Source organism: Malassezia globosa, assembly GCF_000181695.2.
Source record: "Malassezia globosa CBS 7966 chromosome Unknown mgl_sf_15.1, whole genome shotgun sequence".
In the NCBI taxonomy this organism is placed as follows: domain Eukaryota; kingdom Fungi; phylum Basidiomycota; class Malasseziomycetes; order Malasseziales; family Malasseziaceae; genus Malassezia; species Malassezia globosa.
Window position 1 is genome coordinate 89,233 of NW_001849855.1, and position 15,276 is coordinate 104,508.

At 45.7% G+C, this 15,276-nt stretch overlaps 8 protein-coding genes across 8 annotated transcripts; 5 read left to right on the plus strand and 3 right to left on the minus strand.

The window, feature by feature from the left end:
• Positions 1 to 288: 288 nt before the first annotated feature.
• Positions 289 to 1,628, plus strand: MGL_4186 (uncharacterized protein; the record flags this gene model as incomplete). The annotated part of the gene is made up of 2 exons (XM_001728655.1): positions 289 to 1,412; positions 1,505 to 1,628. 2 exons carry the CDS (start codon positions 289 to 291, stop codon positions 1,626 to 1,628), a joined length of 1,248 nt encoding a protein of 415 aa, XP_001728707.1.
• A 551-nt stretch (positions 1,629 to 2,179) lies between these two features.
• Positions 2,180 to 3,285, plus strand: MGL_4187 (uncharacterized protein; the record flags this gene model as incomplete). Its single annotated transcript, XM_001728656.1, has 2 exons — positions 2,180 to 3,109; positions 3,277 to 3,285. 2 exons carry the CDS (start codon positions 2,180 to 2,182, stop codon positions 3,283 to 3,285), a joined length of 939 nt encoding a protein of 312 aa, XP_001728708.1.
• A 54-nt stretch (positions 3,286 to 3,339) lies between these two features.
• On the minus strand, positions 3,340 to 4,695 carry MGL_4188 (uncharacterized protein; the record flags this gene model as incomplete). Its single annotated transcript, XM_001728657.1, has 4 exons — positions 3,340 to 4,353; positions 4,384 to 4,471; positions 4,499 to 4,561; positions 4,589 to 4,695. 4 exons carry the CDS (start codon positions 4,693 to 4,695, stop codon positions 3,340 to 3,342), a joined length of 1,272 nt encoding a protein of 423 aa, XP_001728709.1.
• A 984-nt stretch (positions 4,696 to 5,679) lies between these two features.
• On the plus strand, positions 5,680 to 5,952 carry MGL_4189 (uncharacterized protein; the record flags this gene model as incomplete). The annotated part of the gene is made up of 1 exon (XM_001728658.1): positions 5,680 to 5,952. The coding sequence occupies one exon, from the start codon at positions 5,680 to 5,682 to the stop codon at positions 5,950 to 5,952; it is 273 nt and encodes a 90-aa protein (XP_001728710.1).
• An 845-nt stretch (positions 5,953 to 6,797) lies between these two features.
• On the plus strand, positions 6,798 to 7,964 carry MGL_4190 (uncharacterized protein; the record flags this gene model as incomplete). Its single annotated transcript, XM_001728659.1, has 1 exon — positions 6,798 to 7,964. One exon carries the CDS (start codon positions 6,798 to 6,800, stop codon positions 7,962 to 7,964), a length of 1,167 nt encoding a protein of 388 aa, XP_001728711.1.
• A 1,165-nt stretch (positions 7,965 to 9,129) lies between these two features.
• Positions 9,130 to 9,759, plus strand: MGL_4191 (uncharacterized protein; the record flags this gene model as incomplete). Its single annotated transcript, XM_001728660.1, has 1 exon — positions 9,130 to 9,759. The coding sequence occupies one exon, from the start codon at positions 9,130 to 9,132 to the stop codon at positions 9,757 to 9,759; it is 630 nt and encodes a 209-aa protein (XP_001728712.1).
• A 259-nt stretch (positions 9,760 to 10,018) lies between these two features.
• MGL_4192 (uncharacterized protein) lies at positions 10,019 to 10,741 on the minus strand (the record flags this gene model as incomplete). Its single annotated transcript, XM_001728661.1, has 1 exon — positions 10,019 to 10,741. One exon carries the CDS (start codon positions 10,739 to 10,741, stop codon positions 10,019 to 10,021), a length of 723 nt encoding a protein of 240 aa, XP_001728713.1.
• A 2,189-nt stretch (positions 10,742 to 12,930) lies between these two features.
• MGL_4193 (uncharacterized protein) lies at positions 12,931 to 13,533 on the minus strand (the record flags this gene model as incomplete). Its single annotated transcript, XM_001728662.1, has 1 exon — positions 12,931 to 13,533. One exon carries the CDS (start codon positions 13,531 to 13,533, stop codon positions 12,931 to 12,933), a length of 603 nt encoding a protein of 200 aa, XP_001728714.1.
• Between the last annotated feature and the right edge of the window lie 1,743 nt (positions 13,534 to 15,276).

Here is a 15,276-nt window from a genome sequence, read left to right on the forward strand (position 1 = left end):
TGACACAAATGCGTACGACAACCAACGTGATCACTGAAACCAAATCGGCGAAGCCGTCGCATTGGACGTCCACCGCCACAATTGCTGCTACTTTCACCCTGCACGGTGAAGACGGAGAGAACATTGTTATCGATGGACTGAATGGCGGGCGCAATGGTAACAATGGCCATGCCCCAACGAAGACTGTGAAGACGAAAGGGATCACTACATCACCGGTCATTGCTACATCGACATCCAAGCCGAGAGAAACGTCCAACTCTGGCTCAAATTCCAAGTCGAATCCACATAATGATGGCTCAGACACGAGCTCGGACTCGGACTCTGGATCGAATTCTGGCTCCAACTCGGATTCGAATGCCAATTCAAGCTCGAACTCTGACTCCAAGTCTGGATCGGGTTCTAATTCTGGCTCAGGTTCCGGCTCCAACTCGAACTCGAATGCCAATTCAAGCTCGAACTCTGACTCCAAGTCTGGATCGGGTTCTAATTCTGGCTCAGGTTCTGGCTCCAACTCGAACTCGAATGCCAATTCAAGCTCGAACTCTGACTCCAAGTCTGGATCGGGTTCTAATTCTGGCTCAGGTTCTGGCTCCAACTCGGATTCGAATGCCAATTCAAGCTCGAACTCTGGCTCTAAGTCTGGATCGGGTTCTAACTCTGGCTCAGGTTCTGGCTCCAACTCGGATTCGAATGCCAATTCAAGCTCGAACTCTGGCTCTAAGTCTGGATCGGGTTCTAATTCTGGCTCAGGTTCTGGCTCCAACTCGGATTCGAATGCCAACTCAAGCTCGAACTCTGGCTCCAAGTCTGGATCGGGTTCTAATTCTGGCTCAGGTTCTGGCTCCAACTCGAACTCGAATGCCAATTCAAGCTCGAACTCTGACTCCAAGTCTGGATCGGGTTCTAACTCTGGCTCAGGTTCTGGCTCCAACTCGAACTCGAATGCCAACTCAAGCTCGAACTCTGACTCCAACTCTGGATCGGGCTCTAATTCTGGCTCGGGTTCTGGCTCCAACTCGAACTCGAATGCCAACTCAAGCTCGAACTCTGACTCCAACTCTGGATCGGGCTCGAACTCTGGCTCTGGTTCTGGCTCCAACTCGGATTCGAATGCCAACTCAAGCTCCGGCTCAAACTCTGACTCAAATTCTAACTCAGGTTCTGGATCGAACTCGAACTCGGATTCAAGCGCTAGTTCAAACTCCAATTCTGATTCGAATTCGAAATCTGGCTCTGGTTCAGGCAGCTCTGGCTCGAACTCTGGCGCTGGCTCGAACTCGAATTCAAATTCCAACTCCCACTCGAGTAACAGTGATAACAATGATGATGACGACATCATCTGTGATGATGATGACGGTGATGACAGCAGCCTCCTGCCGCCACTACTGCGACCATTCCCATCGGCTAGCAAGGTGGGTTCAGCGCTCGAAAAGCATTGCATTCCTACATATTCTAACACCAAGTCTTCGTCTTCTACGTCTTCTCCATCGGGTCGCAATGCTAGTCTTAAGAGAGTCAAAGGATCATCATCATCTCTATCAACCACTAACACGCAGGAAAAGTCTTCGAGCAAGCCAAGTTCATCGACAAAGTCCTCCAAGCATCATCACCACAGTACTTCGTCCTAATCGAAGAGTGATGAAGTTGATGTTTATCAGGATTCTTGGTGTTGACGTGCTGAGCTGCTCTGGCGCTGGTCGTGTAGGATGTCTCAACTAACCTTATTTTCGCTGTACATGGTAGATTTTCTTGTAATTCCTTCCCCCTAAGTAAAATACCAGTTTATTTTGACGTTTTTTTTCATACTACAAATTCAGCGAGTATTTCGACATGTTCCAGTCTTAGTGATGGGGCTCAGGGCGATGTGGAGTAGCTTGAAAAAGAAAGCAGGATCAGACAAGTATTTTGACATCCGCCACAAGTTGTGAGTCATCGTCAGTATATGAATACGACACAAGGCACAATCCAAGGTGCGGGTAAGAAGTCCACACAAGAGAAGCGCAAAATCTATGGGAATCCTCTTCCAATAGGACATTCTTCAGTGCAAAGAAATAGAAAAGTCGCTTCACGTTCTTGGTGGGATTGGTTCAATGAATGGGCGAATTGGATTCATGAAAGCATATCACCATCACCACCGCTTTATGTTGGGTGGTACGATCCTGTCACAAGATCTGTATGGATGTATGATCAAGGCGATGCACTGAAGTTGTGGACGCAGGGTTTTTTTGGAAAGGGCAGTCTGAGTCGCAGTGAGCCTACATGGGCGTCTCGAAAAATTGCTGAAAAAGAGGCGCGGCAACGTGGTATAATCACAGCGGAGCAAATGACGCAACGGCGTCGTGAAGAGCGAAGACTATTAAAAATTGAGCGCGCGCGAGCAGCAGTTCGTGCTGGTATTCAGCTGCCTGATGGCATTACAGCCTTGGGCGGCGAGCTTCGAGACGACGATACATTGGGTAGGGGCGCAGATGGCGAGCTATGGCGTGGTGATGAAGACAAGCCTATTGTTGAAGCTGGTGTCTCTCGCATTAAGGGACTGAAGTACTTTTCAGATGACATCCAGTCTACCCAAGTGGATACAGATGAACAAGAAGAACATGCTGAAGAGGAGGAGGAAGAAGACGGCCAAGATGTTGAGCACTTTCAACTCACAATGATCGAAGCCTTTTTCCTGGCCGCTATGCTTGGATGTCTAGAAGTCCATGATGTGAATGGACATGTACGTGCCAATTTGCATGCTAACCAGAAGTGTTTATCGCTCGATACGCTTTATCAGTTGTGCATGATTTCATATCTCCCTCGGTTCGACGCGCACAACCAGCTAAAGTGGGTTCGACCAGATAACCCTTTTCTTCTTTCGTATGTCGTATATCACCATTTCCGCAGCTTGGGATGGGTCGTCAAGAGCGGCACAAAGTTTTGCGTGGACTTTCTATTATACAAGCGGGGACCCGTATTCAGTCATGCTGAGTTCTCAGTTCTTGTGATTCCTGAGTACGAGAATGAGCAAGATAGAGAAGGATCGCCGTTCATGCGGCACCATAATGCCGGTGAAAAGTCATGGATTTGGTTTAGCATGATGAACCGAGTCAATACACAAGTCCAAAAGGTACGTCTTAATTACTTACATGGAGACACTTGTCTTGGCACACGTGTTGATTCCCCCCATCAACGAGAGCTCTATCGAAGCACTGTCAACGCCCAAAGGGCTTGTCACTGAACTCCAGCGAGGAGCATTCCGTGTCAAAGAAGTGACAATCCGACGCTGGGTCCCAGCTCGAATGAAACAGTAATGATAATTAAGTACTACAATTGGCAATCTACCATGAAATCCCATATTTAACGCTTAATATTTGGCATCCCACCCCGAACCAGCGGGGCACCTGGACCACCAAGACCTTTGAAACATGATTTACGACGTACTTGCCGAGATGGCCCAAACAATTCCGCTCTGTGAGATTCACGTTCTGGTGTTTTCCACGCTTCACGTATAGCTGGTACAAGACTTATAAGCTCTTCTTCTGAAACACCGTCCCGCACACTCTGGAGAATCCGGGATATGGTCGTTTTATGGTTAGCGGTAATTTTATCATCTCGCAGGCGTTTGATGTGCCAAGTTGAAATGCTCTCATCGCCTGATGCGGGAGGGTGCCAGGCGCATTCAGCAATGCGCTCATCAAGCTGTTGCCCACTTTCCTTCCAACGCTCCCATTCATCATCGTCCATGTCAAGCCAATCGAATGGGACGTGCACATCACCGCTTTCATGCTGCCACAGCTGAAACAAGGGCTTCGCACAATAATCAGGTGTATTTCCGCTTTTATCAGCCTCAAAATCAGGTGGAAAGCGCAGACGAAGCATAAAGTCGATTGTATTCTCATGCGGCGGCTTCCATTTCAGGATTTTGGAGTTTGTTCCAAACACGTAGGGACTTTCAAAGCTGGTGAAAATCAACCCATCATTTCCATGGAGAAGATGAGGTATTTTGTGCTCAATCACGGCGCTAATTCCATATGCTAGATCCATTGGTTTCACCTGGATTTCAAAAGGAAGCATCATCTGTAAGTCTGGATGTCCTTGCATGAATTTACGGAATGCTGGGAATAGTTGCATCTGTAGACTGGCATATCGCCTACTCAATGGACGATTTGTTATGTTCATGCTGTCAATAACGAGACAGTCGAATAATAAAAGCCTCAGCTTTGTTTGACCTTTGGCCAGTGTATCAACAACAAGCTCTCCATCCAAGAGTGTATTGGTTAATGGGAATGGCTCCATCATTGTTCCTGTGCCACGCGGTAACGGCGGGAAATATATACCATGAACTCGATAATACACATTCTTCCGGTCGATCTAAAGGTCAATGGGATTCAGCGCACGTACCAGATAAACTTCTTGGATACCTGTCACTGGAGGGACCACAATTAGAACAAGTACACGCTGACCATCAGACTTTTCGCATACCCAAAAGCTATTGTTTAGTAGCAAAAGAACATACTCTTCGTGAAGTAGCACGTCTAGAGATGATTTATTGAACGACACTGGTTGAGACCCTGGAAAGCTACTGTAAGTTCAGTACAACACGTACCGAGTCGATCTGAGATTGCACAAGTTTCGAACATGATCTCTTAAAAACTCCAGTTGCATTGGATCTGATACCGGCACACCGGGAACATCAGGTATGATAGACTCCATGCCTGAATAGGGTGCCTAGGCATAAATGACTTTGTTGACGCGATCAGATCGAATTATGTATGACGCGCATGATGTTGGACGCCCTTCCTTGACATGTGTCACGTGCAACCCGAATGGACAGAGTCCGGATTCAGATTCCTAGGCGTATGTCATTTGGATGTCCAACTTCTGGCAACATTGAGTCTCCGCCGATACCGGTCTTTGCGGAATTTGTAATTTTGCGTTGCGAAACTAAGTAAGAGTTCTGATTGTTTAAAACCAAGACATGCTAAGTTATTCCGAAAGAGTAAAACAGTTAGGAGCTCCAAAGTCGCTATCGATTCGACAAAGATTTTTAATGAGCTGACAAGCCAACGGTAAAATTATTGCTACATTTTGTCAAAATCAGTTATAACAGATCGTGCTTCGTTCGCAAATACAGCGAGCACTCTAGTCCATAGAAATAAAAGACGAGAAATAGCAAATTCTCGCGTTCAGATAGGGCTACCGAAAACACCGTGCGGTTGTGCAAATTTATTTACTCTGGTCTTCCACGAGTTAGCACCACAACATGCTTCTCTCATGGAAGCTTCGTAAACGTCGAAACCGGAGCATCATTCACTCCATCTAAGTGCTAACACACTATGCATCATTGTTATTCGGTGCAAAGTATGACTATAATGGAAGTGCACTCACTCCTAAGTTTGATTGCACCAATCAAAGAGTCAGAAACGTAATATGTATCAACCCTCGGTTAATTTTAAGCGTCAGGGTCAAGCCGTGCATATAACCGACCACATAGTATGAGCTACAATCAGCACGTGTTAAACTCTTGATGAAAGAAAGGTGATTGACCCAATGACGTTGAAGCAACGGGTAAGATTTTACGCACAAAAAACGAGAAGATGAAAATGGAACATGTCTAGATAATGACCATGAAGATATAAATTTGCGACTCATCGTGAGGACACACAGCACCTCAACGTCAATTCAACTCTTATCACCATGTACAAGGCCCTCGTTCTCGCTGCTGCTTTTGCATCTGTTGCTTTCGCTAAAGTCTCTGTAAAGGGATACGAAGCCAACATCAAGGCTGGCGACCTTTCTTGCAAGTTTGGCAGCGGTGACATTCTCTCCGCCTGCGGCAACTGCGCCAAGAGCATTACTGAATGCGCTACCTCGAACCCTAACAAGACCAAGGAGGTTTGCATTAGCGACATCTCGAGCTTCGCTAAAGATTGCGGTGGTTGCGCTGTTGACATCCTCGAGTGTCTCTGAAATGTACAGGATGTGTCGAAGCACAAGCGCTTGCATGCAAGTGTAAAGAACTAGTAAGTCGCACAATTCTGGTCATGTCATAGAATAAGATTATGTCGTCTGAGACGATAGGGACAAGGAACACGTGCTTGGAAAAGGATTTTTGGCGTACAATGAAATTCGCTATTGGACCGTTTAAGTGATTTATTAGAAGATCTTTCCTAGTATCGTGCGTGGATATGCTCCAAGAGCCAAGACAGCAGGCCAACTAGTGATCATCTGAGCTTTAGTTTTATTCAAACACATCCCCACCATATCGGGTCGGCCAGATGTACAGATTCGGTTTGGGTCAACCAAGTGTAAAGTTTAATCATTCAAGCGCCAGTGGCATTTTTTCGTGGCGCCTATAAATGAACCGGTCGAATATATGACCGTGATCAGATCATATAGAGTACATGTACCCAAGCACTAATTTTTATGACTCGTCTCTAATTCAAAAACACATCCCGAGGAGTTAAAAATCAGTGGCCTCAGCTAACCTTAAACCACCTCGGAATTAAGCACGCCATATGGGTAACGAGATCGAGAGCTTATATGAAAATCCGAATTTATCCGCGCGTACTTGCCGATGATCGCGTGGTGTCACCACAGATTTTTAAATCCCAAAATTCCAGGCCATCACGTCGGAGCAAAACTCCGCGGTTAAAGGGATTAAGAATGCATTCACATGCACATCTTCCCGATATCGGGTCGTCTCGGTGCTCATCTGCTGCGAACGGACCACATCACTACAATCTAGTGGCTACTTATACCAGGTGCTGCAGCTTCTTGATGATCTTCTCCCCATCCAACATACACTAGAAGACATGCTCCTATTCAATTCATCTGTTGCCATGCGTGCTTTGCAAACGCGCACCTTCTCGGTATCAGCGCGTCGTTCTGACAAAGTTCTCGCCGCACTTTACCGCGGTGGAGAAGCCTCCAAGCGCCAGCCCAAACTCCTTGCAACGGTAGAGAATGAGCTCGGTCTGCGCAAATGGATCGAGAGCAAGGGTCACTCGCTTGTCGTCACCGACGACAAGGATGATTCTTCATCAAAGTTTGATACAGAACTGAAGGATTCAGATATTGTGATTACAACCCCCTTCCACCCGGCTTATGTTACAGCTGAGCGGATTGACAAGGCACCAAAGCTCAAGGCGTGCATCACTGCTGGTGTTGGAAGTGACCATGTTGATCTTGACAAAGCCAATGAGCGCAAAATTGGTGTGTATGAAGTCACAGGTTCGAATGTGACATCTGTCGCCGAGCATGCCGTTATGACTATCCTAGTGCTTGTGCGCAACTTTGTGCCAGCGCACACGCAGTACGCTGAAAAGAACGATTGGAATGTGGCAGAAATTGCACAAAACTCGTATGACATTGAAGGCAAGGTCGTGGGCACAGTTGGCTTTGGTCGTATCGGGCGTCTTATTATGGAGCGCTTGAAGCCATTTAATATGAAGGAGATGCTGTACTATGACTACAACCGCGCCGACTCTGAAACTGAGAAAGCGATGGGCGTCCGTCATGTACCCTCTGTCGAAGAACTTGTTAGTCAGTGCGACATTGTGACGATCAATGCACCATTGCATGCAGGCACTAAGGGCTTGTTCAACAAGGAGCTGATCAGCAAGATGAAAAAGGGAGCTTGGATCGTGAATACGGCACGGGGAGCTATTTGTGTGAAGGAAGACATTGCGGATGCTTTGAAGAGCGGACAGTTGAATGGTTATGGTGGTGATGTATCATTTCCACAGCCTGCAGAGAAAGATCATCCATGGCGCGGCATGCGTAACATTTGGAACCCGACGCTAGGTGGTGGTAATGCTATGACGTCGCACATTTCGGGCACGTCGCTTGATGCCCAGGCACGCTACCTGGCTGGAACGAAAGAGATTCTGGAGAACTTGTGGTCTGGCAAGCCGCAAAAACAGGTTAACGTGATTGTGGAAAATGGAAAGTACGTGTCGCCGGCATACGGTCAGCATTAGATGTGAATGCTTCATTAAATTCAAGATAGGTGATTCAATTTGCTATGACCTTTACCGAATGCGCATCAAGATCGAATGCATTCAGCGAATGCTTTGGCCAATACACACTCGGGTTGTGCAGTAATTTATGAACACTGGTAGTAAAAACTCGTCAGAAAGGACTATATACAAATGCCGGAGTCTGGCTACGAAGAACGAGTGATTATAGACTTGCACATCGTAACACATCAAAACGACCGGTAAAAGTTGTTACAATGCAGGCGATGTATCGATATCGCAGCCGTACGTCATAATCTAGGACCTCTATCCTTGAATCTTTGATGACAGCGATCTATAGAGTAGAATCTAGTATCGAGAGGAGTGCCGTTACCGCAATGAAATTCGATCTTGGTGGCCTGTCGCCGTTGACAACCAAATGCGTCTCAGCTTTACTCGCAAAACCCAAATGGCAGTAGTAAAGACAGCAAGTGTGCTCTTCATGCGAGTAGACACAATTGCTATCGGAATATGAACTGACATTGGATCCCCTGCTCTCGCCACAGTATTTCGACGGGTAGTCATTATCGATCTCTACCAGTCATTTGAGCTGCGCGAAGTGCAGAGCAGTTAAAGTGCACACGGAATTTACTATTCATTAGAACGAGAATCCAACGTGTAAGGGACCTATTCACCCGGACGACTCACTGTACGATTCAGCTATACATCGTGTTGGAATGAATTCAAACTCAACGCATTCCATTGCCTGTTGGCCTCGCAGCATCGAATCAATTGTCGACACGGTGTTCAAACTTTTCATTCAATGCGAGAGTAAAACTTTTTGACCAATAGTAGATTGTCCATGAGGTTAAGTTTGATTTTTTTTTTGCATGAATTCGACACGTGCTGAACTACGACATCCAGTGATGTTTGCATTTGTTGAAATTTTCTAAAGGGGCTCCTTTAACTAGTTCCGAGATCGATCTGGTTGCTAAAAAAAACTATGCATGGAGTTGCTATAGCGAATGAATCGTTTGACGAATGTAACTTTAAGTTTGGTTCCTGGAACTTCTCACACGGTGCTAAGAATCTAGGAATGCAAAAAAAATCTGATCTTTGAGAATGCTTTATAAAAGGAGCAAAGAATGGGCTACATGAAGAGATTGCTCCAGGGTTGTGGTTATCAAAAATGAAAGTTTCTGCAATTGTTTTCGCCGCTGCTTTCTTCGCTCTTTCTCAGGCTGCTCCATCTAGCAAGAACGGTCTAAAGTGCAAGCCCTCCGGCAAGACTGGCAAGATCATTGGCCACAACGGTGGTGCTAAGCACAGGGATATGTACGAGTTCAACTTCAAGGCCGGTTCGAGCGGTCCTAAGGTGCTTCGAGCCTCGGATGATGCAACGCAGGAATTTGAGTTCTATACTTGCGAAGCGCCATCAGACAAGTTTGCTGGCGCCGCCCTCGGTGCATCGTACGGTCAACTCCGCAGCAAGGACGATAAGAATATGTGCGTGACGTCTGGCACATCTGTGACCAAGAATGAAGATGGCCTCGTCTCTATTACCTCGCACAACGATGGTCGCGTTACTCTTGAGAAGTGCTCGAGTGATGAGGAGACTGCTCGCAGGCAGTGGTTCTCGGTTTCACAGGGCGTGCCAACATGCCCACCTCTTCTGTCGCAAATGGGCTTCAAGAACGATGTGACACAGTCGTACATTGGTCAGAACAATGACCACACCGCCCACTTTGAGGCTAATCTGTTCTACAACATGGATGAGCACATCTACCTTGCCGACAAGGTGCCAAATGGTTGCAAGTAAACTCAACATTTTTTATGAAGTTGATGCGGTCAGGGAATGACCTACGATAAGATACCATTAAGCAAAATTAATGATAGAGGTTCGTTAGTTATGGGAACGTTACGTTATTCAATTATGTTAAAATGTATGTGTGTATGACCGCCTTCCGCTTGAGGTTATAAGTGCCTCCATATAGCTTTTGCGTTAAGTTCTTAGTGGCTCGCTAGCGGGAGAATACAATCACTTAGAATATCTAGGTTATTATGTATGAAGTGCATGACTAAAGAGCATCGAAAGCCTTGATAGCGGCCTCAGTAGTGACCGTGGCACTTTGTGGATTCACGCCGGTGACAAGTCGACCATCAGTGACTTGATATGGGGCCCAGGGACCTGGGGGATGTACATATTCGGCACCTGCAGATGCTGCCGATTCTTGGATCGTAGGACGATTCCAGTTCTTGATCTCAGCAAGCGCACCAAGTTCCTCTTCACCCTTGTCTGTGAAGCCGGTGATTTTGCGGCCGCTAATAATAGACTTGCCCGATTGGTCCTTGACGCCGGGAAGGATGGCGCCTCCGTGACACACTGCGGACACAATACCACCGGCTTCCCAGATCTTGGACGCAATTTCCTGTAGACCCTTATCGTCAGGGTAGTCGATCAAAGCTGCATGACCGGCGGAGGCGAAAAACAAGCCATACTTTGTTGGGTCAATATCGCTTGGCTTCTTGAGATTATCAAGCTTTTGACGGAATTCGGAGTTCTTATCTTCATAAACCTTAAGCTCTTCGTCGGTAATCCATGGTTTGGTCATAGAAAGCGCATCAGGTGTGTATTTTCCCGTCTCAGACACAAGATCGACCTCGAACCCTGCCTTGCGGAATCCCTCGAATGGATGAAGGGCTTCTGTGATGAACACACCAGTCTCACCTCCATTAGGATAGAGCTGGGCGTGAGCAGAGGTGACGGCGATCAAAGCACGGCGGGGTACAGATGCGGGCATGATTCAGATATGGGAGGGTCCCTGAGATTCAATTCCAGGGACCCAATTTATAGCTTTTAGTCCATGGCAATTTCTCCGAAATGACGTCCCGACGATAGTGCAATTTCGTGCAATAATTCGCACTTGCTGCAGATGAACGCCAAAATGCAGGGAACAGCGAGGACTTTTTGGATAAAACCACGTGGGGTTTGTCCTAGGCCCTTGCGCGATCAATAAGAGTGAACAAACAGATCAATTTCGCCGCACAGATCAACTGTGGTCTTGCCCAACGCCACGCTATTACTTAGCATCATCGTTCCGAAGCCATACTTCAGTAGCGCATAAATCGCGTTTACAATTCGCCAGCTTGGTTATACTATATCCTCTTGAAATACGTCTTTCAATTTGGTAAGCTAGCCTATTCGTTAAAAATCTTCAAATGGTCAGAACGTCAGTCGTCTGAAATTCAAAAATATTCATGCATATTGGAAGGCGCGAATCTTTAAGCCCGACTGTACTATGGTTTTCCCGCCATTGATATTAATGAAATGAGTCCCATTGATGGAAACGTATATCAGTTGTTGAGATTTACTCATGAGTTTAACAGCAATTGAATGGATGATGCCGTGATTAGTTTTAAAATATGAAATGATCTAAAGTTTCTTTCAATTCTACGTTCATGTTAGGCCAGACCTTGAATACGACGCTCGATTAATACAATGAAAACGGTTAATGTTCCAAGACGGCACCCAATCATTCGCTTGGACATACAAAACACAATTTTGGTTAGCATGGAGCCTACCTCTACCATGAAAATTTCTTTTATCCAATAGAGAACTTTTTGTATAATTTTCGCTCGAGTGCTACAGGCTGTTTCTTACGAAAACTTGAGTTCGCACATCTTGATTACCATTCTTATGAATTCATCATTAGTTCTCGCAGGACTTTCGAAAATTATACAACTCTTAAGCTCTAGAATGGTATTTCATTCAGATGAAGACGATGAAATGCGCAATGAACTCATCGCACTATTATGTTGAGAAGATAAAATTCGCCTTTATCCTGGTAGAACCGCACAAAGCTTTTTGGCACCTGTTATGCGGACAGCGTGCGGCAAAGCTAGGAAGACCGCTTAGGTTTCATCACATACAGCAGAATAAATCAGAGCATAATCTTGCTACTCAGGGTTTTAGATATGCAAGAACTGTAACTTATAGAGAGATTTGCACTGAAACAGACGACAGTTTTAGTTTTTTCTTATTCTTCCTAATGATGGTGACAAACAGCCCAAATAAGAATCTAACGAGCTTTGAGAAACCAACCCCGTCAGCTTGGTAGCAAAATGCATTGTTTTTTCATATAGAACCTGATCTGATGTAGTTAGTAAAGGGAAATCCCTCCCTCAAGTTGACATTAATTCATCGAAGCGTAGACGAGAACAACAGTCACGCCGCAACGGATTGTACAATCCTTATAAAATGCCAGGCAAAAAAAGAGTTCAGAGTCTACGAGATGTAGCCTCTTCACATACCTCATGATCGTATTCAATTTTGGAGCAAGTTCTTGACGTCAGTGCGCCCATCAGGCGAAAATGTCATGAAGCAACTTAAATTTTGCGTTCATACTATGGAGAGCTGGCTAAATGTGCTCTATCTGACCTCAACATTCCGTGCGTCAGTTACACAACGTTTGACAAGACTTTGGAAGATCAGTGCCATTCAAACTTTGATCACCAAGGAATGTCAAAGATAGATGCACCTATGATCGACTCAAAGCATTCGTGCGCTGATAAAATTGGAAGCCTTATAATAACATCCACACTTGAACAAGTACATGAAAAATTGGCGTACAGCAAGACTTTTCGTAGGTTTTTTTGCGCCTGGTAACTATGCTTATAATATGAAGTTTTTTTTTGCTTCACACATAGATAAAACTATCACTTCGAAGTCTCAGCTTCATGAGCCTTGGATTCAAACATAATTGATACGGTAGATCAGGCCTCGTTTGTGCAGGTTGTCACCCCAAAGCTTGTTGATAGTAACAGTTCAAAAATGTTACAAACCTACAATACTACGGACAAGACAGAAACAATTTCATTTCATTAGTACCCTGTTACACGTTTCGGTTGGTACGGTTCTTCCAGATACGCAATTTCTTCGTTCGTCAACTTGACCCTAACTGCCTCAACCACCTCGTCTACGCGACTTGTCTTACCTAAACCAAGAATAGGTGTCACAGTTTTTGCTTAGCAGCCAAGCAATTGACTTGTGCCATGAGAATGCCTTTCTTTTTTTGGCAATTTCTTCCACGCGGTCGACAATGACCTTGTCAGCTTCTTCTCCCTTGCCAAGTAACACGCCACGAATCGTGTCATTTCTGGACCGCTCTGTACTATCCCCATTCCATGGTCGCGCGAGCGTCCCAGACGCCAATGCGTACCAAGGGGTCAGGCCAACCCCAGTGTTCTGGCAGTACGGAATCATCTCGCGTTCCTCTTCCCTGTACAGCAGGTTGTACAAGTTTTCCATTGCCACAAACTTGTGCCATCCGTGCCTCTCCGCAATGTTTCGAAGCTGCTGGAATTCCCACGCAGCCATCGAGCTTGCGCCGATGTACCGCACCCAGCCCCACTCGATTCCGTCGTTCAGTGCCCGCATAATCTCTTCTTTTGGCGTTTCTCGATCGAGTCGATGAATCCAAAGAACATCCAAGTACGTTCCGAGGCGCTTCACACTTGCCTCTACTGCGTCAAGAATGTGTTTACGAGAGAGACCCATCCGGTTCACAAACTCGCCGTCATTCTTGAGGCCCATCGCCGATTCGGCAGAGCCTTTTTCGAGTCCGAAGAAGCACTTGGACAAGATGACTACACGCTTGCGAGGAATGTTGTACTTTTTTCAGCGCCTTGCCTACGATTTCCTCTGACCTGCCGTAGCTGTACACATCGGCCGTGTCCCAGGTATTAATTCCTCTCTGGTACGCATGGTGCAGTATCTCCAACGCCTCGGGCTCTTCAAGCACTCATTGAGCCCAGTCCTTTTCACCATAAGACATACATCCCAAGATGATACTAGAAACTTTCAAACAAAATCGCCCAAGATTGACGTATTCCATGGTGGATGTTGGTACTTGGTGCACGGACTTGTGAAAGCAGCATCTTTGAATGACGCACGTTTCATTAACGTTTAATAACGCGGCCTAAGCCCTCACGTCACGTCCATGGCGTAATTTGCTCTCAGTCTCGCAAAACTCCGCGGATAAGTCCTTGGAAATACTCATGAGAAGTTGCTCATGCAGATTTTGAAGGCCGCGAGTTGGTCTTGGTCAGACAAGGCCTAGGACCACCCGGAACATCACATTCCACCCAGTAAACTGTAGAGATGACTGGTAACAATGGCTTTCACGCACTAAATCCTTGATAGATAGAACACATGCCCTCCTCAGGCAGATTTGGAACTAGTTGCTCAAGCATGTTGTACCGCCTAGCATCGACGAGCCAATCCTATAGCGCCTCGTTTTGGATTCTGGTAGAATCAAATTAAGGGGTGATTCGAGTTTTCATTTTGAGACACAGCTTAGTACGTCATTTTCGTATGTGACCAAGAATTATGGGAGACACCTTTGTCCACTTGTGTTTGTTACATCCCCGCATCGACCGTTGAATTGATGCAACGTGTGAGAATCGAACATGAAACTTCTATAATTTCAAAATGGAGCGACAGTAAAAGTACTTAATTGTAATCTGAGATTACTTTTCGAAAGAAAAAACAAATGCACCGCTACAACACAGTGAGGTTTAAGGACAAGATCTCACATTATTGTGAAGGACACACGTCAGTTATTATGCTTGGTAGTGGCACGGTACCGTCTCTCATAGCTTTACAAAAATCACTCAAATACATGGATATATAAGCCTTATTAAACGTCAAACACGGACAATTTAAACGATATAATAATCTCAACCCTAAGAGTGACCATTAGAAAATTCAATTTATTGAGAAAGAGGTCCACGAAGGTCCCCAAGCAAAATGTACAAGTGGCGAGGACAAACCCAGACACATTTTATCATTAATGTAGTTGCGTCTGCGTTGGCAGGACCATGAAAACTAGTTTAATTATGTAACATTATCAGGACATCCAGGCTTGACATAAAGATATGTACAATGAAGCAACCCAAAGGGATATGACGTGCCAGAAAGTCCTCAAGTCCCAGGCTCCTTCGACTATATAGCACAAAAAGGAAATTAGGATCAGGTTGGCGAGCACTTACAAATTTCAACTCTCTTCATGACTATGGATATTACGTGGACTGCGCGGACTCGTTAAACAGCGCAGGGCCAAGTTGGCGAGTTCATGTCATCGTAGTTATTTTAGCAATCGCACGTGAGCAGACTTCATTAACCACAACCTAGACGAAAAGTAATTGGGACATCCAGCAACGGACCTCCATGACCTTGAGCCAAACAATGCGAAAGGTAGAATCTAAGGGGAAATGGAGGCCAATCATTCTGTTTGAGTGTAAGTAAAAATGGAAACACTGAGTTCACGTTTTCAAA